The 25,583-nt window shown below is 33.3% G+C and overlaps 4 protein-coding genes across 5 annotated transcripts; 1 reads left to right on the plus strand and 3 right to left on the minus strand.

Annotated features, from left to right (window-relative positions):
• Positions 1-2,157: 2,157 nt before the first annotated feature.
• On the plus strand, positions 2,158-2,559 carry LOC121241266 (lysine-rich arabinogalactan protein 18-like). The gene has a single exon (XM_041139000.1). It carries the CDS (start codon positions 2,158-2,160, stop codon positions 2,557-2,559), a length of 402 nt encoding a protein of 133 aa, XP_040994934.1.
• A 4,695-nt stretch (positions 2,560-7,254) lies between these two features.
• Positions 7,255-11,327, minus strand: LOC121266488 (receptor-like kinase TMK4). Of its 2 annotated transcripts, XM_041170338.1 has the most exons (3): positions 9,639-11,327; positions 8,887-9,524; positions 7,255-8,073 (listed from the first exon to the last, which is right to left on the minus strand). In XM_041170338.1, the coding sequence occupies exons 1-3, from the start codon at positions 11,159-11,161 to the stop codon at positions 7,565-7,567; spliced, it is 2,670 nt and encodes an 889-aa protein (XP_041026272.1). In that variant the 5' UTR covers positions 11,162-11,327; the 3' UTR covers positions 7,255-7,564. The 2 variants fall into 2 exon arrangements, with proteins under 2 accessions (XP_041026272.1, XP_041026263.1); XM_041170329.1 differs by having other exon boundaries at positions 8,887-11,325.
• A 5,418-nt stretch (positions 11,328-16,745) lies between these two features.
• Positions 16,746-17,099, minus strand: LOC121241345 (non-specific lipid-transfer protein B-like). Its single transcript, XM_041139117.1, has one exon. The coding sequence runs from the start codon at positions 17,097-17,099 to the stop codon at positions 16,746-16,748; it is 354 nt and encodes a 117-aa protein (XP_040995051.1).
• Positions 17,100-23,429: 6,330 nt separating this feature from the next.
• On the minus strand, positions 23,430-25,343 carry LOC121235627 (xylulose 5-phosphate/phosphate translocator, chloroplastic). The gene has a single exon (XM_041131970.1). It carries the CDS (start codon positions 25,317-25,319, stop codon positions 23,883-23,885), a length of 1,437 nt encoding a protein of 478 aa, XP_040987904.1. The 5' UTR covers positions 25,320-25,343; the 3' UTR covers positions 23,430-23,882.
• Between the last annotated feature and the right edge of the window lie 240 nt (positions 25,344-25,583).

The following is a 25,583-nucleotide window of genomic DNA, read 5'->3' on the forward strand; positions in this document are numbered from 1 at the left end:
CTTTGAGACCCTTTTGTCCTTTTGCTTGGGCCGTGTTCAAAGACTTAGGTGCCTTCTTTCTAGCACATTTATACTACTTTTTTACTTTTAATTCCACAATCGCTTCTTCCATGGTTCTCTTTTGATTCTTCTTCTTCTTCTTCTTCTTCTTCTTCTTCGGTTCCATGAAATTCTCAGCTATCTCCACTATGAGACGCTTCCTCTCCATATATAAGATCCCAAATTGTAATTTATATTCCAAACAAAGCCATTGTTTACTTTTTCTCTAGTTTCTTATTTTTGCAAGCTTGGGTGTGAGTTTCTTAGTACCCATGGATGGTGACAACACCAACTTTGCAACACAAATACCACAAGGCCTAGCTGCATATCTTGCTCCTCGAACTCCAAACTTGAGAGAGTATTGGAAAAGCAACTCTAGTAATGAAAAAGCCCTTGAAATCTCTATCATTAGATTGTTGTGGTTAGGTACGACATGTATGTTTGACAGATGCTCGCCTTGGGGCTAGCACTATTACTCTTCAAGGGGTGAGCATTGTTGCTCTTCAGGTTGCTCACTCCAAGGTGAGCACTCATTGCTCGTTTCGAGTGCTGGCATTTATGCTTTACTAAGGCATGAATTTTTTCTCTCTTAGGTTATTTCATGCTCTGCTCGATTATCATTGGCAATGTTTTGATTGGATAGGTCTCATCTAGTGATCCTAAATAAGGGTTATTTTCTTACTTTGTTCGGTTATCCCGAGTAGTATTTTTTATTTGAATGGTGTTGGTTAGTGATCCTGAGTAAGGGTTCTTTTCTTGCACTGCTCGATTATCCCTAGCAGTGTTTTGTCCAGATTCGCCTTGTCTAGTAATTTGTGTTGCTCGGTTATCTCGGACAATGTTTTGACCGGACTGGCTTTGCTCGATGATCTCGAACAAGAGTTTTTATTTTTCTTGTCTTGTTGGGTTATCATGAGTAGTGTTTGCCCAGACCGACCTTGCTCGATAATCCCAAGCAAGACTTCTTTTCTTGCACTGCTTGGTTATCCCAAGCAATGTTTTAATTGAGCTGGCATTGCTCGGTGATCCGAGTAAGAGTTATTTTCTTGCGATGTTCAATTATCTAGAGCAATGCTTTGTCCAGACCTTGCTTGGTTATAACAAGCATTGTGTTGACCAGTTTGGCCTTGCTCAATGATCCTGAGCAAAAGGTTATTTTCTTACTTTACTCGATTATCCCGAGCACTATGTCAGTCGGACTGGTCTTGCTTGATGATCTAGAGCAATGGCCGACTTGCAATCACAACTACAACTATAGTTCTTCTACGCACAGTCGTCTCATGCAGACGCTGTGCAGTCGGCTGACGTGGCATGATGTCACGTCAGTTGATAAAATTAAAAAAAAAATGCCGAATACGAATACGAAAGCAGAGAGACTCCATTTCGTTTCCCGCTTCTGAGACCAAAACATTCTAAGCTGCGAGAGATTTCATCATCCATCCAGAAACAGAGAGACTAAACCCATTTCGTTTCCCATTTACGTAAGGCTACTGTAAGTAACGTTTTTGTTGAATGCTTTGTCCACAATCATCTTTCGATCTCCGAAACTTGTAAGCTATTTTGGTGATAATCCATGGATTGGAATTCCTATACCATAGCATAATTCTGTCCATCAGAAAAAGTAATGGTTATAAATCAGACTTGAAGATGATTTATTTGCTCTCTTTGTGATTGAAAACATCGGTTTGCTTCGTCTTTTTGGTTAACTCACCATGAACTTTTTAAGATGCTTTTTTCTCCACAATGCTTCGTTTGGTTGCAGTCAAACAAAAGGAAAAGAATATAAAAATTTTGATTAAGTTCGTTTTTGATTCACAAATTGGGGTATACAAATAATTTAACAGTTTCTAAGGACAAATATCTTAGTAATTTGTATTTTTGACTACTTTTTTTAGTAATTTAAGAGATCACGAAGAATCAGTTTGCTTTCTTTAGAGGTCTCTTCCCTCTGCTCCACACAGGTGACGACAGGCAAAGTATAATCCCTCACTTAACAACTGTATAATGCCTAAATGACCATGGCTACCCGTATATATATATATATATATATAGACTCACTCGTTCTCTTCGTCTCACTCGCACTCTTATAGTCAGTCATCTCACTCTCAAATTTCTGTAATGGCTCGCTTAAGCTTTCCTTCATTAATGGCAATGCTAGTAGCATTTTCTGTAGCCTCCACCATGGCACAGCCACCGGCGTCATCTCCCTCAAAATCTCCACTAGCGAGTCCACCAACGAAAGTCCTTACTCCTGCGCAGTCTCCGGCAGCTACGACTCTCGCATCTGCGTCGTCTCCTGTGAAGACTCCGCTGATGAGTGCTCCGTCCCCGACAGTGGTGACCTCTCCGCCATCGCCTTCCCCTGTTTCTCCTGAGGCTTCGGTGAGCCCTCCTGCGTCAATTGCTGCTACATCTTCGGAAGCTCCTGGGCTGGTGGAGAACAGTGCGGTTTTGAGCAGAGTCAGCTTCGCTGGATCTCTGGGCGTCAGAGTATCCACAACAGCAGCTTTGCTTTTTTGAAACCGCTGTGGGTTTTACTTACGTTTTAGAGGGAATGTAGTGGTGTTATTAATTTAGGGATACAATGGCCTTATTAGATTTATTTATTTAAACGGCGTCGTTTTTAATTTTCCATGTCAGCAGCTGTTTGCGAGCCGTTTACCTCAGGCGACTGTAAGTAGTGTTTTTCTTACAACTATGTCAAAAGTAACAAAAGCAATTAGTTATCAAAAGGCAATATTAATACAATTCAATTTTCTTCATATTTAAATAATAAAGTACTGCTGGTGGAAAATCAGGGCGAGCTGTGTTATTGGTCATTTGTTTGAAAGCTCTTTGGTCGCAAGCTTACACCCATAGCTATGGGGTGAGCTTCAATGGTCGCCCAAGCTTTGGTGCACAGGCGGGCCAAGGGCTCATACGTTGATTGCTCGGGAGTGAGTTTTAGTGCTTGCCTTTGATATTCCTACTATGCTCTTTTTGCGGGGTGAACTTTACTATATGTGTTATCCACACTGACTTATAAATAGAATTTTTCTTATCTAAAACACATGAAATGCCCATCTCTTACAAGAATTCCAGTTCCTTTTAGGTACTAGACAAATATTCAAGAATATTAATCAATGTCCTAAATTCATCCCCCATTAGGTTTAAGCAATGTCTAGCTTTTGTTTTAGGTGAGATTTAGATAGTGAGTTGAGATGAGATGAATTGAAATGAAAATTAAAAGTTGAATACAATATTATTAGAATATAATTTTTTAATATTATTACTGTTTTGGAATTTAGAAAAATTAAATTGTTTATTATATTTTGTGTAGAAATTTTAAAAAGTTATAATGATAAGATGAGATGAGTTGAAATCAACTCTCAATCCAAATGGGCCAGCTCAAAATGCGTGTATCTCGCTTTTTAAAAATATATATATATATATATATATATATATATATATATATATATTTAAGGGTTTTGTTTAACCATTCCACTAATCAACTCATAGCTTAGGAGGCTGTTACAATATGCCATGAAAAATTATATTCATTGTATATACAACATATAATTTCTAAATCAAGAGTTTTGTTTTCATTGTATCATGTTATCCATTGCTTCCTTAAATGCCCTTAAAGTGTGAGTATTGCTCTTGTTGAGTCATGTGATCTATTCCTACATTATATGACCATAAATATAAAGTAATTCAGAAGGTCATGGAGATAAATATTAGAAAGAATAATGCTAGAGCCACACGCTGGGAGTTACTACGGGCTCTAGCATGTATTTTTTTTTTGTGTTTTTTTAGTTTTTTTATATAGATTTTTTTTTTTTACAATTTTAAATATTTTTAAAAAATAAAAAAATTTACAATATCTCTAAAATACTTTTTTAATTACGAAGTAAAATAAAAAACACAACAAAATACTTTTTTATTTTATTTCTTGATTAATGAAGTATTTTTTAATATTTTTTTTTTTTACTTTATGATTAAGTAAGTGTTTTTTAATAATGTTTTAAATTTATTTTATTTTTTTAAATATTTAAAAATATTAAGAAAATCTCTGTAAAAAATAATTGAAAAAAACACATAAAAAAGACATGCTAGAGGCTAGAGCTTTCAGCAGTGGCTCTAGTACTCGTATTAGAAAAATTAGAATTTTAAAGATCAAGCCTTCCTCTGATACTTTATCTTTTCTTTACCTTTATGGGTAATGCTAATGGGATCCCGCTCCAATTTCTTTCTCTCTCTCTCTTTTTTTTTTTTTTTTTTTTTTTTTGAGTTTTTTTTTCATTTAATGATTAAAAAAATGTTTTTTAATCATATTCTGGTTTTTTTATTTTTTAAAAAATATTTAAAAGTATTAAAAAATAATGTGAAAAATATATATATTTAAAAAAAATTCGCATCATTTTTTTAATATTTTTAAATATTTTTTTAAAAAAAAATTTACAATATTATTAAACAATACTTTTTTAATCACTAAATTAAAAAAAAAACTAAAATAAAAATAAAATATTGGAACGTGACCTTGGAGCGGGATCCCAACGGAATCCCTATCATTTTCCTAATTTTATATCTAATTCATTAAAATTCAAATTGAGGAAGACCACCATCAAGAGATACAAACAAAATTTTTAAATATTATAAAATTAAATGTTAATATTTTTTTCCATATATTAACACTATTGGAGGTTAAAGATTGAAAGTTAAACTCTGATTTAAGAAGCAAAGTTTCAAGAATAATAGTTTGGAGATGTATTAATGAAAGGGTTTTATTCAGAGATCACAGACTATACTTTTTGGAAAAATTAGCTACTCTCACCGAGAGTTGGGTCCATTACGTCCGGGCAAATTTTTTATTTTATTTTATTTAGTGATTAAGAAAATATATTTTTGAATAATATTGTAATTTTTTTTAAAAAAAAATGTTTAAGAGTATAAAAAAATTAAATAAAAAACTGCCTTTATTGGGATCTATTTCGGCTCGATGAGTGTAACACTGCTCATACTTTTTTTAAAAAGTTTACAGTCAGTGTTGTTTGGATTCGAAAATGAGTTGAGATCAGTTGAGATGTATTGTGAATAATAATGAGATGTGTTGTGAATAGTAGTGAGATTTGTGAGTTAAAGTTGCTGAATAGTAGTGAATAGTAGTGAGATGAGTTGAGATAAGTTGATATAGATTGTAAATATAAACCTACTTGTATGGATAAATGGATCTCGATAAATTTATTATTATTATTATTTAATGTTTAAGAAAATATTTTTTAATGATGTTGTTATATTTTTTTAAAATGCGTAAGGATATAAAAAATAAATAAAAATAAAATAAAAAGACCAAATGGCCTCACCGGGCTACACTCTCGTTGGGTATAGCAAGACTCAAAGATTAAACTAACCATGATTTACAATTTACCAGTCATCCATTTTCCATTGATACCTCCAACCTACCAGTGTTTGTACCTACGTACTTTCATGCCGATTTGTTCCTTTATCATTTGTTTTGACTTCAAAATTGATAGAGGATAAGATTAACATAAGAGTATCGAATTTTGGGTATAAGTGTTACAATCATAACTTTAAGATAGAGATCTCTAGATTTCTTGACCAATTCTAGATAGAGATAGATCGACAGATAATGTGAGCCTCATATCATTGATTAAATATTTAATGTTATTCAAGGAAATCACACGAACATCTATTAATTTTATAAAAAATATTTTAGTTATAAAGTGATTACATAAAAATAAAATACAAACTAATGTGATTTGATATAGTATGCCAGATTGTAAAGTTATTTTTATTATAAAGTAGATCTAACGGAATTTATAAATCTAAATCAGTTTGTGAGCTTACTTTGTGTAATTTTTTTATGCCTGTAATAGTTCTCAAATTTTATAGAGTCTACGTTATGTCTCATTCTCTCTTAATTTAAAATGTAGACCCTAGCGTTATTGAGATTAATATATATTATATAGATGGTCGATGCCCTATGTGAGCTTATTGCTCGTACTCATATCTTGTTGGCACCAATAATCTTGACTTTTGAAGCGTACCTCAACAAAGAAAAAGGAAAAAAACATTGCTTGTTGTAGACTCATCAGCAAAAGACGGTTTTGCAACCCAAAAAGCAGGGTCGTTTTCATCCAAATTAATCAGATTCTTTTTCTGATTTCGGTCGCAGTTGCGTATCTAAAGCATCAATTCATCTAATAATACCTACCCCTAAACTCAGAAAAAAAAAAAAAAAAAAAAAAAAAAAAGGGTTCAGAGGAAAAATGCCCCACCGCATGTGCAGCATTCCGAAAGTCATCTATAAAGCAAAGAAAAAGGCCCCACTTTTCTATGTTCATTCATATATAAACCCTAACATGCGCCACTGTCTACGCCTGCTTTCTTGTGACACCACCCACATGTGCTATTTCACTTGCAGCCGCAACAACCCCACCACCCAATTCTCTCTACCTGCAGATTCCATTTCCATCATTCCAGTTTAACATTTGTGTACCAAGTATTTGATAGGATTCAAGGTTTTTTGTGTTAAAATTGATCTATCGCTATAAAATCACTATTTATTCTAAAAGCTTAAATAAAAAAAATATAAATTTTATTATTTATTTTATATCTTAACAATTTCTCTCAATAGGTAAACCAACACGTGAAATATTTTATTAAATAGAGTAGTGTATAGAGTCAGAATTCGAACTTAAAACTTCTATTCTGATACCATATAAAATCACCACATATCTTAAAAATTTAAGTTGATGAAAAAAATTAAATTTTATTATTTAATATATTATCGGTCAGTCACCTTCCACTTCAGATACCATATTCAATTTTTGAAAAGAAGAAAAAGAAAAAGAAGTCGAGGTGTCTTGAGTTACGGTGGAAGTTTGCTGTTGAGTCCCAGAAGAAAATCAGGTACAGAAAATCCTGATAAGTAAACGTTCGAGGCTGGATCAAACCACAAAAGTCATCCAAGAACTTTGGTGCCTACAAATCAGAATTGTGCAAAGCTTTTTGGTTGCTGTCAACGTAAACTCTTGGGAGTTTTGAATGGCAGACACTTTCTGTCCCCTGCATCTTTCAGATTACTTCTTGGTCAAGACATCCAATTCGAAGAGATCGAGATCCGTTTTACACATTAGAGAGTCATTCTATTAAAATAAAAAGCAAAGGAAAAAGAGAAAAAAGAAAAAAAAAAATAGTACGCGCACCAACACATGTTCAAAGATCATACAAATAGTTTGAAAACTTCATGAAAAAAATCATACATATCTGTACCCTTCTCCTATATTTCAGATACAACCTCTGACCATCACCAAATATTAACTGGTTAGCTTTTAAGAATCAATAGATTGTGAAAATAACGAACAACAAAACAAACCAAAAAGGGGGCATACTTTGGTAAACCACTAGATCAAACACCTTTGCAACCTGCCAATTTTTTTTCTCAGATCTTGCTCGCCCCGACTTTTCCTCTTCCTCTTCAGTTTCAATATTTTTTGCTATGCATTTTTGTTTTCTTTTTTACTCATCGACAATCCATTGAATCAAACGAGTCTGCAAACCCTGAAGGTTTTGAGGGGATACTTGATTGAGTTTGAGATATATCGTTGAACATCGTGGAAGTACCTTCATTCGCTTGCCATCTTTGCAATGCTTGAGGAAGGCTCATGTCTAGGTCAATGCCATAGCTCTCCTCTGCTTCGTGACTAGTAGGTTTCCACTGCTCTACAAGAGGACTTAAGATGTTGACTGCGTGGCCCATGTCTGGTCTCTGATATGGCTCGCGAGCAGTGCAATGTCCTGCGAGCTCAGCAACTTTGTATATGCTCTCCATTGTCTCTTCGTTAGGGTTGAGAGTTTGATCAATGGCCTTCGGGATGTTCTCCTTGTTGATTTGGACCCTACGGAACCACGAGACCAGATGAGACCTCTCATCCGGCACAGTATCATCTAGGGCTCTTCTACCAGTAATCAGCTCCATCAAGACCACTCCAAATGCATATACATCCACTTTGGTTGTCACTCTTCCAGTAGCTGTTGGCAAACAAAGAAAATATAAGAAGAGGATCAAATGTCTGATATCCTTTTGAAGACTCACTTTAATCTTTTGTAACAATTTAAAAGTATCTAATCTGAGCAACTTAAACTAGTGGAGTTCATCAAGGCAGACAAGGATGATTCACAACAAAAATTAGTTAACTCAAAACCATGGACGTGCTCATAATAACTTTCCAGAAATAAGGATTACTGGTAATGATTAGCTGGAAAACATCGCGACAGAAAACATTACGAGACAAGCAAACAAAAAGAAAAGCCCACCCCTACAGAGGAAATACCAGAGGTTGTTGTGTATAGATATATAACACCTAGCCTCATCGGCAAACAAAGAACTTGGTTGGAGAATACAGTTTTGACAACATGACAATGCAAAACTAGTTATTGGTGAACGAAATGCAAGTGATCAAAATTTCATCCTCCCTGTGGCACGTTATATTGAGAACTAAGGTTTCCAAAGAAAATATAATGCTATCATTGGAAGATAATATTTCCAATCATTCTGATCATACAAATACTATTTGCGTTCCTTCCCTCTTGGGAATTTTGGGCGTTGCCGAGAAGAAGGTAGCACTTTTAAATAACATCTTTCTTACCTAATGCAAACAATTGGTTAATAAAATGGAAACAAACTGATTACAATTCTACCAGTTGAGAAGCATCAAACAGAAATTGGACAAGAGTGAAATAGTTACACATCCCAGGTAATTTTACCAGAAAATGCTGGTAAATATGAATTTTTTTTTGCAAGTAAATTAAAACAAAAACATAAAAGTCTCCATCTTTTCTTACCTGCATATTCAGGTGCGAGATAACCAAATGTCCCTGCCAACCGCGTCTCGACAGAGTACTTGCCATCAGGCGCATTCTTAACCAAACCAAAATCCGCAACCTTGGCTCTCATATCATCCCCAAGAAGTATGTTAGAGGGCTTTAAATCTCTATGAATGAAACTTTGTTGAGCTAAGCTGTGGAGATATTCCACTCCACGCGCCACATCCAATGCTATTGTAACCCTTTGCTTCCAAGTAAGAGGAGAGCACCCATTCTCAGGCCAATCGAACAAATGCTGTGTCAAAGTCCCCTGAGGCATGTACTCGTACACCAGAAGCCTCTCATTGCCATTAACGCAGTATCCTAAAAGAGCAACCAGATGCCTATGCCTAACTTTGGTAAGGACAGCAATCTCTGCCTGAAACTCATTCATTCCTTTAGTACCCACTGCCACAGATTCCATCCTCTTGACAGCGATCTTGGTACCATCATGCAATTCTCCCTTGTAGACAACTCCAAATCCTCCCCTACCCAAAATGTTTTCTTCACTAAAATTGTTAGTTACTTGTCTAAGAACTTGGATCGAAATAGCTACATTTCCACCCTCGAAAACATGAAGATCACTACGATCACCACTGCTCTGACTTTGCAATTCACTAGGCACTCCTCCATACCCGTTCACACCACCCATTATGCCATTCTTAACAACTTTCACCCCATTTTCAGGATTCTCCACCTTCCCAAATTTCCTATGCCGCTTACCAAGATAACATTTAATCGAAACAAACAATACAGCCACAACGAAAATTACCACAGCAATAACTATACCAGCAATCATACCGGGTGAGACCGGAGTACCGCCAGATGCCGTTCCAGCCGGAGAACCACTCGGTGTTGTGCTATTCGAGTCCGTAGAAGGAGTTCCGGCTCCACTTCCAGAGCTCGGGGTAGTCGTTCCAAGCAACGGATTACCTGTCCAAGTAAACTTCACCGTCGATGCGAACTTCGGAATAGACCCATTTAGGTTATTCTTTGAAACGTCAAGAACCTGAAGGTCCGGTAAGTTGGCCAAGTTATCCGGTATCGAACCGGTCAAATCGTTATTTGCCAGAGCCAATGTCCTCAACGATGTCAGATTCCCAAAGGCCGGTGAGATCATCCCAGAAAAACCCTGCTTCGCGAAATTTACAGTGGTAATCTTCCCCTGCGAATCGCAGGTAATGAAACTCCAACCGTCGCATGCGTTGTTACCTTGCCAAGCATTCGCTAGCTTGATCGGATACCCCAACGCCGCTGCAACCTCGAGCAATGTCGTCACTTGCGAATCACAAAGCCCTGGAGTATTCTTACAGAAGCTATTGGTACCGTCAATAGTGCTCGTCACACTGTTCGGAAACTCTGGGAGAGGACCTTGGAGCACATTGTTAGACAAAGAAATGTTCTTTAAGCTGGAGATCGACATCAATGAAGCTGGGATGACGCCGGTGAACTGGTTGTCGCGGAGCTGAAGATCAAACAAGCTTGTGCATTTCGACAAGTCCGGGATCGGACCCGTGAACTGGTTCTTCTGCAACCATACCTGGCTCAATTGGGTCATTGAAGACAAAACGTCGATGGTACCAGACATCCCGTTTTGCTGGTTGTTGAGCCAGAGGTTCTGAATCCCGGACCCTCCAAAAGATTTGGGTAGAGGGCCAGTAATATTGTTGTAAGAAAGCCGTAGATCCTTCAAACTAGGGAAGGAGGCAAAGATATCCGGCAAGGACCCATAAACACTGGCATTGCTGGCGTAAAACGTAACCAGGCTAGTCGCCTGAGTCAACTCGGTGGGGATGGTCCAGGTTGGAAGATTTGAGTTGTCGTCCAAGCTGAACGTCTGCAGGCTGGTGAGTCCTTGGAAGAAGTCGGGCGGGATGGCGGTGAAATCGTTTTGGTCGAGGTAGACTTCTTGGAGGATGGAGAGGTTGGCAAGGGAGGGTAGGGGTCCGGAGAAGGAGTTACGTTGGAGAGAGAGAGATGTGAGCTGGGTGAGAGAGCCGAGATCGGAGGGAAGAGTGCCGGAGATAGACTTAGAAGCCAAGTTGATGGAGGTTACACGGTTGCTGGAATCGCATTTAACGTTCTTCCAGTCGCAGCAGCTAGTGGTGGCGGACCAGCCGGACGGAGCGGGCTTGAGGGCGGCGAGGAGCTTGGACATGACAGCAGCATCATCGGCGGTGGCGAAGGATGAAAGAGTGATCAGAACGGAGAACATAAAGGTAGTGAGACGAGGCAGGGATCTCAGCGGACCCATTTTGAGAGAGAAAGATGAGGGGGATGTTTGTGGAGACGACGGAAGCGAAGCGCAGCAAGCGACCGAGTGTTGTCTTGGAGAATGTGTTTTAAGTTTTTGGCACGACGGAAATAGCTCTACAGTGACATGGAGGTGTGGTATAAGGGTCACGGCCTGATGAATCAAGGTCAGTTTTCTTGGGAGGCTGCTGCGGCAGATGCTTTTGTTAATGCCAGTAGCGAGACCATGAAAAGAAAAATTTAAAAAGGTTCTTTTGTTACAAGCATTTAGAATGCGTTTCGATGTTGAAGTGAGTTAATTGAGTTAATAAAATATTATTAAAATATTATTTATTATTATTATTATTATTTTAAAATTTAAAAAAGTTAAGTTATTTATTATATTTTATGTTAAGATTTAAAAAAATTATTGAGATGAATTGTGTTTCTAAACGAAATCTTAATATTCAGGAAGAATAATTATTTAAGAAAAATATTACTTGTATTTAAAAAAAAAATTATAAAAAAATTTAATTTTTTACATGTCAGTAATTAATATATTAAAAATTATAAAATTTAAAATGCAAAATTTAAATTTAAAAATAAAATTGACAAAATAAGTATTGTAAGTAAAAGTATAAGTAAAAGTTGTAAGTATATGTAGCATTACTCTTATTTTAATAATTATAAGTATTTACCATTGGAAAATTTGTTTTATAATTATGTTATAAATTTAATAAAAAATGAGAATAATTCTAAAAAATTGAAGTTATTTTAGAGATGCGGTAAAAATAACTTAATTAATTTTCAAATAAATTGTAAAATAGTTAAAAAAATAATTACGTATAAAATAATTATAGATATATCATTACCTTTAACATTTAAGGTATGTTGGAAAGTTTTATAATATTTACTAATAATTATAGAAATATTTTGAATAATTTTAAATAAATAATAAATATTGTAATGCTCATTATATATATCAGTTGTTTTTTATACTTATAGATATATTTTTTTCCCTCTAACACATATCTATTTTTGCTAAGATATAGCTAATCCGGCGCGAGTAATTATTGCTAGCCATATATTGTGTGACATTGACTTGTTAATAAGTTACCAAGGAAATTACTGAATTTATTAATCTGACGGGGTCCATTCCAAAGGAAATTATTAAGGAAGTTGTACGTTTGGAAACTAAATTAAACTCAATTCATTTTAATTAATTATTATAATTTTTTTAAATTTTAATACAAAATATAATAAATAATTTAACTTTTTCAAATTTTAAAATAATAATAATATTAAAAAAATAATATTCTAACAATATTTTATCATCTCAACTCAACTCAATTCAATTCAATTTAATATTCAAACGCAATCTTATAATCTGGTGCAGTTCAATCCCAAAGGAAATTACTAAACTTATTAGTAAGTTATAAAAGGAAATTGCTAAACTTATCAATAAGTTATAATGCAAAATATCGGTGACACTTTTGTTCTCGTGATTATCATAATTCATATTTTTTAATTTTTTAATTTTATTTCAGTTCATTAGGCAAAATCATACATTAGTTGTTTAAATGGTCGAAGACTTGTATATGAAGTAAAAGAATAATAAGTGTCATTTGAAAGTCTTTACACCACACATCATTCCTATGGTATAATTTAATTCATAAGATTTAAAATTTAAAATTTATTTTTCAAATCAATTATATTATGTGTATGCTGTGGTGTAAAAGATTTCAAATATAATTATTTATAAAAAAAAAAAAAACTTACGTAATTAATATAATACATTAGATTATAATTTTTTTTATAAATGTAAAATAAATGAATATTTATTAACGTATTTAAAGAGAAAATAAATTATATATATGTCTATTAGTAAAGTTGTTAATTTTTTTTTTATTTTTAACCTGTAATTCTATTTCCCTCGCTCGGAGGAAAAGAAGAGTGAGATGTTAAAGAGGTAGAGAGAGGAGGAGTAAATGATACTAGGATGTTTTTGAAAAAAAAAAAAGAAAAATAGTTGGGAATAGGGTGGACTGGTGCAGTCCCGCACAGAGCAGAGTAGCTGGATTTGAATTGGCGGTGGGGGCCGCCAGCCTAAGAGACAGCTGGACAATAGCTTTAGCCGAAACCGCGTTTATGCGGTGCTGACCATTACACACTACCCCCGGACGGTGCGTTTAACTTTATTTTCTTTCAAATGAAAATGAAGTGCAAACTCTTCTCTGTTTTCCTGTTGGCTGCTTTCCCTCCTTCCTTCCCTGTTGGCGGCCTTCTAATAATTATAAAAATAAAATTTATAAATTGATCTATTTTATAATAATAATAAAATTATGTCTAGCTATACAAATTTATATATAGTTTCGTGTATTTGCAATTCCATTTGCATCGTTTCTCTTCCTTCTTCATTTTTCCGACGCATCGTGTCCCATGTGATATGCCATGTCAGCATAATTAACGTTTTACTAATGGAGTTTTAATGCAGAAATTAATTTGTTCGATCCTCGATTCACAATGAATCAGAAGTTTAATTAAAAAAAATACAGTAAGTATTAAGTAATTTGATTTTGAAGATCCCCCCTAACTATTTTTTGTTTTTTTTGTTTTTTTGGGTTCGGGGGAGGGGAACTAATTTTGTATTTAACACTAGAAGACATTATCAAATACACATCATGTGTTTATCTATTTTCTATTTAAAATCGACAAATTTAAACAAAAACTTTAGAATCTTCATCCTATACCAATAGAAAATTATTACATATATAAAGAAATTATATAAAAATAAATTAATAAACTGACGTAATTTTATAAAATTTATTAAATTTATTTTACAATAAAAATAATTTTATAATCTGATATATCATATCAAATCATAATTTTTTTCGTATAACCTTTTTATAACTAAAGTATTTTTCATATAAGAAATAATGTCATCTTCTAATCACCGCAGGACAAATACAAAGAATTGAACCTTTAAAGATAAGCAGTAGCATGATATTTGGAACGGCCCAACCGATTAGATTACGAGAATTGAGACATTTGTAACAGATCATCACATGACAAGTTGATCCCGCCGTGTTCTATTATTTTATTTTATTTTTTAAACATTATGCAATCTTGGACTTAGAAAAACCACACGTGACGGTAAAAGAATATTTTTAACGGTGACACGTAGATTTCAAGCACTCACTTTGAATCGTGTCTGTGGCTCACACACAACGCCATTCGGCAAAATTCTTCACTTGTCTGAACGATTGGCATCTTGGGACACCTATAATAAGGTGCGTGGTGGTTGTTGGATGCCGGAAAGCAACAGATCGGCCTTTTGTCATATTTAGCCTTGAAAAAACAACCAAAAAGAAAAAAAAAAAAAAAAAAAAAAAAAAAAAAAAAAAAAAAAAAAAAAGAAGAAAATTAGAGGAGATGAATGATGGATGAAGAAGGAAGCATCTATACAAGTTTTGATTTGATAGTAGTTTCTGGAGAGAATTAGGAATCTCTCTCCAAACTAGGGCCGGCTGCCAATAAAAATTCTCTCTGATCCCACCATGTTCTGTTCAGCAATATAACAGCATGAATGCAAATATTACCCAGAAAAACACAAAAGTAAATTAGAGAGCACTTTCTTTTGCATGAAAAAATAAGAGTGGTTGGGGGGACCCTCTTTCCTCTTATGTCCGAAAAGTACGTGACCGATTGAGGATCCAATAGCTAAAGCTTTAGAAATACAAAAGATGAGGAGAAGATATTTCCTATGTCCCAATCGATTAGATTACGGAAACTACTACATTTTAAAAGACCATCAAATGACGAGCCCAGGACAGATTCCGCCATATCTTGTTCGCTGACGTAACTGCACAAAACGTGGCTACAACATACTAGTATACTACGCACCTTATTAAAATAAAAAAATAATTTATACAAATTCTAAATAGATAAATTCTATACAAATCATTATAAAAGAGTAAACTTTATTTTAAAAAGTATAAAAAAAATTATTATTTATTAGTGAGATTCATTATTTTATAAAAGGCTTGTATGAAACTTGTCTATTTAAAACTTGTATCTAACATTATTCTTAAAAAAATTAATTTATATAATTTTAAAATGAATAAATTTCACATAATTTATTTTAAAAAATGAGTAATTTTAGGATTCTTATAAAAAAAAACTTACATTTTAATTATAGGTATATTGTTTTTAAAAGAAGTACTTAAGATTTGTATATCTTCTATTTGTATTTAAAATTGAATAATGTAGAGCTCCCGCTGGGGCTCCCACTTGGAGCTCTAACATATATTTTTATGTGTTTTTTTGTTAAATTATTTTTTATATAGATTTTTTTAATAATTTTAAATATTTTTAAAAAATAAAAAAAGTTTACAATATTATTAAAAATTACTTTCTTAATCACGAAGTAAAATAAAAAATATTTTTTTATAATTTTTTATTTTACTTCATAATTAAGGAAGTATTTTTTAATATTTTTTTTATTTTCTAATTAAGAAAATGTTTTTAATGATGTTTTTAATTTATTTTATTTTTAAAAAATATTAAAAAAATCTATATAAAAAATAATTTAAAAAAAACACATCAAAACATGTGAAAATACATGCTATAGCTCCAGCGGGAGCTCACAGCGGGAGTTGTAGCATCATCCTTTAAAATTACATAGTGAAAGTATTTCATCTCATTTTATCTTATCTTATCATTACAATTTTTTTAAATTTTCTCACAAAATATAATAAATAATTTTAACTTTTTCAAATTCTAAAATAATAATAATATTAAAAAATAATATTCTAATAATATTTTATTCAACTTTTAACTTTCATATAAAATCATCTCATTTCATCTCACTATCCAAACCGCACCTAAAGAGAGCATTTCCGATCCTATTTTATTTTCTTTAAAGTATTTGGCCCAGTTAGGAGATTTGAACCAATGTTTTGAATACCATACCGGACGTCGTACCGGTCAAAATACTAAAACGAAATATTTCAGTACCGGTACCGTTTCGGGATAGTCAATATATGAATAAATTATATATATAAATATATATAAATTATATTCTAAAATAATAATCTATATATGAATAAATTATATATAAATACATATATATAAATTATAAATAGTCTAGTCTGAATTGAGAGTAAAAAAATAAATTTGTAGTTTGAAAAAATGAAAAAAAAATTAAAAGCCGAAATATCGACCGGTACGGGCTGAAATACAGGCCGGTACAGGCTGAAATATAGGTCGGTACGGCCGGTACGAAATATATGTAATATTTGTATCGGATCAGTGGCCAGTACGGCATATTTTGACCGTACCTGTAGGTACGGTACGGTATTTAAAATAGAGATTTGAATTGAATTCATATACGGCTGCATTTTTTTTTTTTTTTTTGCAAAGAAAGTAGGAATCATTTTATTCGTTTAATTTATCTTTTCATGCATATATATAATATAAGATAACCAAAAAGAGTCGAGCTCCGATATATTAATGTTTACAACCCAATATTTTGGCCATATATGTTGCTCTATCGATGCATGTTCGCCATCTTTATTTGTTATCTCCACTCGATCCTTAAAGAATCATCATAATTTTTTGCAGTCCACATCGGGTTTAATCGGAACCGGAACTTTGATCTTGCAGAGGTCGGGAAGCTGTTCAGCCCTATCAGACTTAACACCATCCTGGGCTGCACCATTTTTGAAACAGACACACAGAGCCTTGCGATCTTCGGTGGTCGTAGCTTTATTCAGCACTTCGCTTGCGCCTAGGCAGCAGTTAGCACTGGGTGTTGGAGGGTCAGAACCCGTCAAGAACGGCATGCAAGGCAACAAAGCTTTCAATGCATCCTGGCATAGATCGGCTCTTGCAGTAGTTGCGCTTAGGATCAACATCATCATCATCAACCCAAAGGCCGTTATAATTGTTTTCTTCTCCATTAATCTCTTTTGGATTAAAGGCTAATGCTTAGTTACAGATATGAGCTGTTTTATATACGGCTGTATTTAGATATTGAATTGAGTTGAATTGAGTTGAGATGAGATGATAAAATACTGTTAAAATATTATTTTTTAATATTATTATTATTTTGAGATTTGAAAACTTAAATTGTTTATTATATTTTATGTTAAAATTTTAAAAAACTATAATAATGAGTTGAGATAAATTGAAATGAATTTGAGATCCAAACTAGCCCCGCTTAGTGCTTAAAGCATGTTGAATTCAATAAAAAGTGCATTCTGCAGTCTGCTTTGGTTCAATTCCATATTGACCAAAATCAAATCCAAGAAAGCTAAAAAGAAAATGAAAACCAATTGAGATAGACTCGCTATAAGAAAATTGAGCATTTATAATGTGTTATTCATGATAAAAAAAATTATTTATAATGAGAATAGACCAAAATTTTGAATACCGTTTCAATAGTTGTTTTGGTTAAGGCACTAAAATGAAAAATTTTGATATCGATACTGTTTCAGGTACCATTCGAGATATTCTATATATAATAAATTAATTATATATATATATAAAATATATTTCAAAATAACATCAATGCAAGTCTTAAAAAGTTAAAACACATAATTATAAAACTCAATAATACTTCTAAGTTTTCAATCCAATTATTTAAAAAATAGGTGCTGTATTGAGTGAAAATAATACTTTTAAGATTAAGAAAATAATCTTCACGTGAGAATTTGAGTGAAAATTATGAAAAAGTCAAAATTTTTGTATTAATTATAAAAAAATTAATTTCAATCGGTACATTGAACTGGCCGGCGATCGATACACTGAAAACCTGCATGTATTGACTGAAATGTACCAGTACGGCCGATATTTGATCCGATACGAAATACATACTTTTCATGTGCCGGTCACTACCCCAATACAGCTGGTACGATACGAAATTTAAAACATTGGAATTGACTCAATTTGCCCAGATATAATCATTTTTATAAAAAAAGATAACTAATAATAAATAAGTAATTTTCTTGTAATACATAGTGTATCATTTTCAGTTATGACTCCCAATTATACTTCATTAGTTTATTCGTTAGAAACTCAGAAACCGTTTTCTTTGACGGTTTCCTCCACGGGTTTGTTAAATAAAAAAAGACTTATTAAGTAAATATTTTTATTTTAAAATATAATCGTATAAAAAATTTATAAATAAGATTATAGTGTATCATTATTCTTTCTTTGTTCTATTTATATACTAAATTGATTATAATAGGGTTAATGTATATTGCAACCTACCCTTCTCTTATATTTGAGTGTCAATAATTATTTTTAAAAAAAGGGATGAAAAAGAATATCTACTTCAACCCAAATAATTTTTATAATTAGATCCACATTACTTATTGACAAAACTGATTATTGTGAGGTTTATATATTGTGAAAACTATAAAATATAGGACTTAAATGCTCTAGAGTTTTAACGCTGAGGACTAGAGTGACAAATAGGTGCTGTATTGTTTATTGAATATTTAATGTAGCTTAATAGATTGAATAGGATGATTATAAATAAATGAGTTATGTTACGTACAGTCACTTTTATATTTTTTTTACATACTTTATTGATATGATTGATCAAAATAGTTATTTTATATTAAAAAAAAGTGATGCAGTCAATCACATTAGTGAAGTGTGCAAAGGAGTACGTAAAAGTGACAGTACATAGAATTTTTGTAAATAATATATTTTATAGTACTATCTTACCATATTATACATTTTGGAGTTAATTTAGTAACTCCAAAACTTAAAATTCTGATAAAAATCTATTTAGCAAGCAAGATAATGTTAGGGGTGGGCTACGAGTTCAGCAGAGTCGGATTCCTCAACTTCGACTTTCAACTCCGAGAAGAGTCGAAGCCTATTCAGAGTCGGTTTTTTTTTTTTTTCATTCATTTTCTCTCCCACTTGCACTTTCCCATCACCCAAACAACATCCAAATAAAGACTAAGAAATTTCTTAGCACCACTAATCAAATCTGAAGAAGAAGTTTTGAGAAGTGCTGACCAGCCCCGATCGGACCTCCTTCACCCTCAAGCGCCACTTAGCATTGCTAAGATCACCTTCACGCATAGACAATGTCGATTGGGCACTCCTACATCAAACACTAGCCACGAACAACACAACCTACCCGAGACCCACTTGAGGAAGGCCACCTAGATCTGTTGTGTTTTCCTTTGTCTCAAGCTCCCTCACCACACACAGAGCGGAGCTCAAACCACAAATCTGATCTATCTCCTCTATTTTCTCGACCTAACGAAACCTATCTCACCTCTCTCTTGATCACAGCCACCACACACAAAGCCTTACTTATAGCGCCACTATCAGTCTCAGTTCAACCATCATCTTCGTCGCACCCAATTCTTCTCTCGAGCGACAACACTCTATTCTTCTCACTCTCGAGTCTCGACAGCACACGCACTCCATTCATGGAGTTATCAAAAACCGCCCCAACCATTAGGCTACTCGCCTACTATCATTTTTGTTGTAATATAAAATATATTAAGTATAACTATCAGTGTTGGAGTCAATAGTTCAGAATCTTGTTCAACTTCGAACTCTAACTCTTAACTCTAAAATTTAATTTTTTTGACTCTAATGAAGTGAGTGTTGGACGGGGTAAGAGTTATAAAATTTTGCCCAACCCTAATAACTGTGGAGAATCTTTTTATCCCTCCTTGCCATCATAAGTAGGCTTATTAAGCTTTTCAAAAGGCAGTTGGGGAAAAAACAAAAGAGACTCTTGAGTGGTTGAAAAATAATTGAGGAGTGGAAGAAAGGTCAAACAAAATGGGTTATAGACTGTTAAGAGCATCCAAAAGGGGCAATTAGCACAAATATAGCAATACCTCTTTGCTCAAACAAAAGTAAATAAATGAATAAAATAAAATAAAAGGAAGTGCAAATAAATATTAATAGTGCTAATTTGATGAAAACAACCACGGCACTCAACATTAATTGTTGCCATAAACGCGTTTTTACCCTCTTTTACTGGGTTTGGTCGTCTCCTAGTTGGAAGTGGGACCATTTCTTTATTAAAATAAATAAATAATAGATGACCCTCATTGAGCTATAGTTACTCCAAACAACCAATCAAGCGAGAGAGCCCCTTGAATATATAAAAGATTGAACCATGAAAAATGCAGCAGAATTCGCGAGTAGCAGTCATGATTTATTTAAGTATTATAGACAATTATATTAAAATAAATTATTTAAATTTTTAAATAATTCTGCTAATCCATCCGATCATTCTTAATCCTCATTGGTTATATAAACAAACTTATAAATCATGTTAGACCATAAATCCCTCTTGCAACTTTCTTACATCTCTAAGAAAAATTCTACTCAATAACCATATTGGAGGGACATCCCAACCGGTTAGCCCCTAAAATAGACCTGGGCCATTACTAGTGACTAAAGCTTGTATCATAACCGAAAGGCTCAACCCAGTACAAAGAGAATCTCACCCATGACCAATACCGACTGGATAATTATGCAAAAGATAAAAGAGGTTATTATTCAAATCTGTTAAGAGATGAATCATCATCTCTAAATTTGAATTCAAATAAGGATAACCACTAGCCGATAAGGGAACAAAGATAACTCATGGACCTCTATATAAAGGAAAAATTCAGGTAAGTAAAGGGATCAAATTATTGTTATTATTATCATTATCCTCAAATTACTGACTTATACATCATAGACGTTCACTCGAACTCTCGTGCTCTCTACACTTTGGTTGCAGGTGACCGTGAGGTGGTGGCGGTGAAACACGTTCATAACACATATATTACAAATCTGTTTGTATTTTTTATATTTCCTATTTTTCTTCCTTCAATAAGTCCATGGTGTAAGGCTAGTGAATAAAATAACTCTTTTTAATAAAGTGACATGCTTTGCTTTGGTTGATTTGGATTGTAATAAAATTATAAAGAGTTGTAAGTATATTATTATTCTTTCGAAATTAATCATAATTAGCACAAAATCAAATTCATTCAACGTGTTTAGTTGTCAATTTAGGACTCCAATTTCGCGTGTAGACCAAGTGCAAGAGAGTAAAAGAAAAAAAAAAAAAGAGTAATATTCGGTACAAGTCCTAGATAACAAGTATCGAAAAAGTTTTTCTTTTAATAAAAAAGTAGATTTCACTAATAAAAAATATTTTTTTTTACACTTTTTTAGAGTGGCATTTACTTTTTTACAAAATCTTATACAAGATTTGTCTATTTGAGGTTTATACAAACTATTTATCTTTTGAGTAATTCATAGCAGTATCATAACGTTACTGTTGGGTATTGAAGGATTATAAGGTGTGTCGACTCGTGCACTACCTTTAAAAAAATAGAATCTATCATTAAAAAATAATTTTTTTTATATATAAATTTAAAATTTAATTATTTTTTTTAAATAGATAATAAAATTTACACATTTTAAAATTATAAATATACCATCTCTCGAAGATAATGGTACATAATCTTCATGAGTACGCAGTTGGGTTATCTTTTGCGATTTCGGTAGTCCTTTTTGTCCAAGCTTTTATTTTGTCGAGGTTTCATCTTGGGCTCCAGGTGGGCTACCCACTATCAATAAGGACTGCAGTCTGTGTAAGGCCTTTAATGCTCAGGAGTTCATCTGGCCTTTGTGCTTGGTGCGATCTTTATAGCTCAACCAAGGATGCCTCCCTATTTAGTGTCGCTGGCCTAGTTTTTATTTTTACAGTTCATTTTAATTCAATTTATTTTTTCTAATCATTACAATTTTTTTAAATTCTTACATAAAATAAAATAAATAATTCAAAATTTTCAAATCTTAAAATAAAAATAATATTAAAAAATATATTCTAACAATATTTTAACTTTAATCTCAATCTCATCTCATCTCATTTATGAAAACAAACATAGCTTTCCTCTTGCCCCTCGAATTCTCTCGCTGCATAGTTATTAAAAGAGTTCTACTTGAAAAACATATCAGCAACGCTTTAGATTTCTTGATAGTTGTTAAAAAGGAAAATGATAGTATGTCTAATGGATTTCTCCCATCATTTTAATCGCTCATATATATATATTTTAATTTGTTTTAACTTAATAATTAAAGAAGTGATTATTAGTGTATTATTTTAAGTAATGCTACTTATTATCTCAATTCTTATTATCCTCCCATCATTCTATGATGTGATATTAGATGATTAGAGATAATTTATTATATTTCACTTATAAATCTATTATTTAATATCACATTATGATATGATGAAAATATGATGAAAAAATAGATGATAAATAAATATTTTCTTATTCTAAGCAGAATGATCCATAAATGATTACACAATCTTTCTCCGCGATACTGTCGTATAATATGAAAAAGAAATTACACATGTGCACTAGTGCACAACTTGTCGATGAACTTTTATTATTTTAAATTTTGTTAAATAAATATATTTCTTTAATAATTCCAAGAAATTTGGAACATTGATCAACAATTATATACCATACCCAGTAGATGTCATAACCTCCTACAAAATAATTTCTTTTAAAGTTCCTCCTACCAAAAAAAAAAAAAAAAAAAAAAAAACTCCTACAAAATAATGTTGTTGTAATAATTTGAGTCAGAGTCTAAAATGAAAACAACTAGTTCTAGTAGATCTCCAAGTATTGGTTAAGGGTGGGTCTACGCCCACCGCTCGGAGCTCCCGTTAATGCATTTTGTGTTTTTTTTTTTTATTATTTTACTTTTTTTATATGAATTTTTTAACATCTTTAAATATTTTTTAAAAAATAAAAAAACTCACAATATTATTAAAAAACACTTACTTAATTATGAAGTAAAATAAAAAATAAAAAATTATCAGCGGGAGCCCTAACGGTAAGCATAACTTTTTCGACTGGTTAATGATTAAAGAAATATTGTTTTTAAACTAAGATTTTATTATATTTTAATCCCATCTGCTGACTATACATTTTAAGTGATTGTTTATATAAGTAGTTGAAATATGAAACTAAAAAATCTAAATATTCCATCTATTGCGTCGGGGGGTTATATATTTAAAAAAGAGTAATGCTACATACAATCCTACGATATGCTAATCATGCATTTCCTTCGAAAAAAAGTTGAGTCGACCATTAAAAAATAATTTTTTTTTTGTGTTTTTTAGATTTAACCATTTTTTTTAAAGGAAGTGTATGTGATTTGTACACTTTTTAAGATTGTAAATATCATTTTTCTTTGAAAAAGAGTAAAGTAGTTAAATTGGGACTCAACATAAACTAGAGAGAAATTTTTCGATCACCATAATATTGAACTGAAACATATGAAAAGTCCTTGATGTTGCAAGAAGAAGCAAAAACTCCACTTCAATGTACTAAAAATCTGTTCCCAAATCGCGTTTTAACCAACAACTAAAAAAGATGAAAAGGCCTATCTTAGACATTAATCTCTCAATCTAGTTTCTAGTCAACTTTTAAGGATCCAGAATGTAATTCAAGCTCTGAAATTGTGATTACTTACCACTCAGAAAGCTAGAAAAAGCCTTCCTAGCTATTGTGTTGAAGAAAATATTTTAGGAGGCCACACACATCCCACTCTGTTTTCCAATTGTCTCCAAAAACTAAACATAATTGCAGGTAATTTGTTCAGAGATCGACTCAAGCTAGTTAGTAATTCACACATTTACAATAGGAACACTGACAAGATATTGTGTGCGTGGGGGTGGAGGATTCCTTTCAATCCTCCTCCTTTCCACCTCCACTCTTCTTTGAAGCTGCTGTTACCTGAGAATACAAGAACGTCCCAAATATGGCAATGGCGGATCCAAGTGCATTCATAGGCCTAACCGGATTCCTGAACACCAAAACAGTAGATACAATCACCACCACCCGTTTCATTGTGTTCCCAACAGAGAATGTCAAGGGGCTGATTTCATCTAATGCTTGGTAAGAAGATTGGTTATAGAGATGGTAAAAGACACCAGACAGCAAAACCCATATGTAAAATATAGATGGTTTGCCTATGGCTTGAATTGCTTGATGGTACCCTTGTACCCATTGAGACCCTTCAACAAAGATTGCCACTGGAAATAGATACAGCAACGAAATAATAGTTATCCAACCATACAAATTCAGCCCATTAACCTCCTTGAAGCTTTGCAAGCTGCGTTTCGAATAGATGTTCCTCAATACAAACCCAACGTTACTAATCAAAGCACCCCACAAGCCTTGGAAATTGAAAGACACTTCGGTAATGGCAGCTAAGGCGCAACCAAGAACAATAGGGAGGATTGAGAGCCAGACCTGGAAAGGGTACGTATTGCCAAGGAAAGACGAGAACACGACCGAGAATACAGGCTCCGAGGATTTGATGACATGGGTGAAAGAAACAGCTACCTTAGAGAATGAAACGCAGGCTGAGATGTGGCCTATGGTGTGGAAAAGTGCAGGTCCGAGTAGGGCAATGAGGAATGGCTTTGAAATCTTAGGGCGAGGTTGGAGCTTTAAAGACCAGAGCATGAACATCCAGACAGACCCGACAAAGAGTTGAAACGAGGCAAGAAGCCATGGGAATGGAAAGAGATTCAGTACTTTCTTGTTGTAGACGTTGAAGACAATGTTCTGAAAGTACCATAGACCAAACACAAGTCCTAGTCGCAGGGTCTTGTTATTGGTCTTGGGCTCGGAGGCAGCACTTTCACCTCCAGAATTGGCTTCTGATGCTGCTCTGGAGACTTGGGATCTGGGTTTTGAAGAAAGCCCACAAGGTTTTGCAGAGAGACTGCTCGAATGGCCAATCTTGGTGGTTGAACTTTGAATCTGAAAAGAAAGGCCAACCGGGTAGATGTGGATTTTGCTAAAGCTGGAAACTTTGGTTCCCAGACGGGCGAACGGAGTGGTGAGGGAAGCCGATACGTGGGATAGGCTTCTTTGATGTGGAGTTCTGTTGAGAAGATTTGGATTGAGAAGTAGAGAGGCATTTATGGGGTATTGATGGTCGGATTGGGAGAAAGTGACAGTGGAGATGGAGGATGAATACGTGAGATTGGGAGTGAACATTGAGAGAGATTCTGTAAAAACAAGAATCTGAAGATCGAGGACGAGATTTCTCAAGTGATCGAGCAAGCTTATGAATGCCTTTCGTTTTGGATATCTGATGATTCTTTCTTCCATCACAAATTTGCAATTCCAAAATAAAAAAAATAAAAATAAAAAACCGAAAGAAAAAGACGTATTTGTTTCTACTAAAAGAAGGAAAATCAAAATAATTAATTTGAGTCGAGATCTAAAGTAATTTAGACAACTGTAACGCCCAGTCCTCCAAGGGTTAGAGAGTTATTTTCTGTTACTTAAACTCACATTCCAACAATATATTTATGAGTTCAAAGTCTTGATAATATATAAAAATTATTGTTTCAAACCAACTACCTCAATATA

The sequence above is a fragment of the Juglans microcarpa x Juglans regia genome, chromosome 1D (assembly GCF_004785595.1).
Source record: "Juglans microcarpa x Juglans regia isolate MS1-56 chromosome 1D, Jm3101_v1.0, whole genome shotgun sequence".
NCBI classification, from domain to species: domain Eukaryota; kingdom Viridiplantae; phylum Streptophyta; class Magnoliopsida; order Fagales; family Juglandaceae; genus Juglans; species Juglans microcarpa x Juglans regia.

What these genes read in the sequence shown, in the direction of transcription:
- LOC121241345 (XM_041139117.1), bottom strand. Translation starts at nt 17,099, where the DNA reads ATGGAGAAGAAAACAATTATAACGGCCTTTGGGTTGATGATGATGATG.
- LOC121266488 (XM_041170329.1), bottom strand. Translation starts at nt 11,161, where the DNA reads ATGGGTCCGCTGAGATCCCTGCCTCGTCTCACTACCTTTATGTTCTCC. An exon ending in TCTCGCACCTGAATATGCAG is followed by an intron (nt 8,074 to 8,886) that starts GTAAGAAAAGAT and finishes GTTTGCCAACAG; the next exon opens with CTACTGGAAGAGTGACAACC.
- LOC121241266 (XM_041139000.1), top strand. Translation starts at nt 2,158, where the DNA reads ATGGCTCGCTTAAGCTTTCCTTCATTAATGGCAATGCTAGTAGCATTT.
- LOC121235627 (XM_041131970.1), bottom strand. Translation starts at nt 25,319, where the DNA reads ATGGAAGAAAGAATCATCAGATATCCAAAACGAAAGGCATTCATAAGC.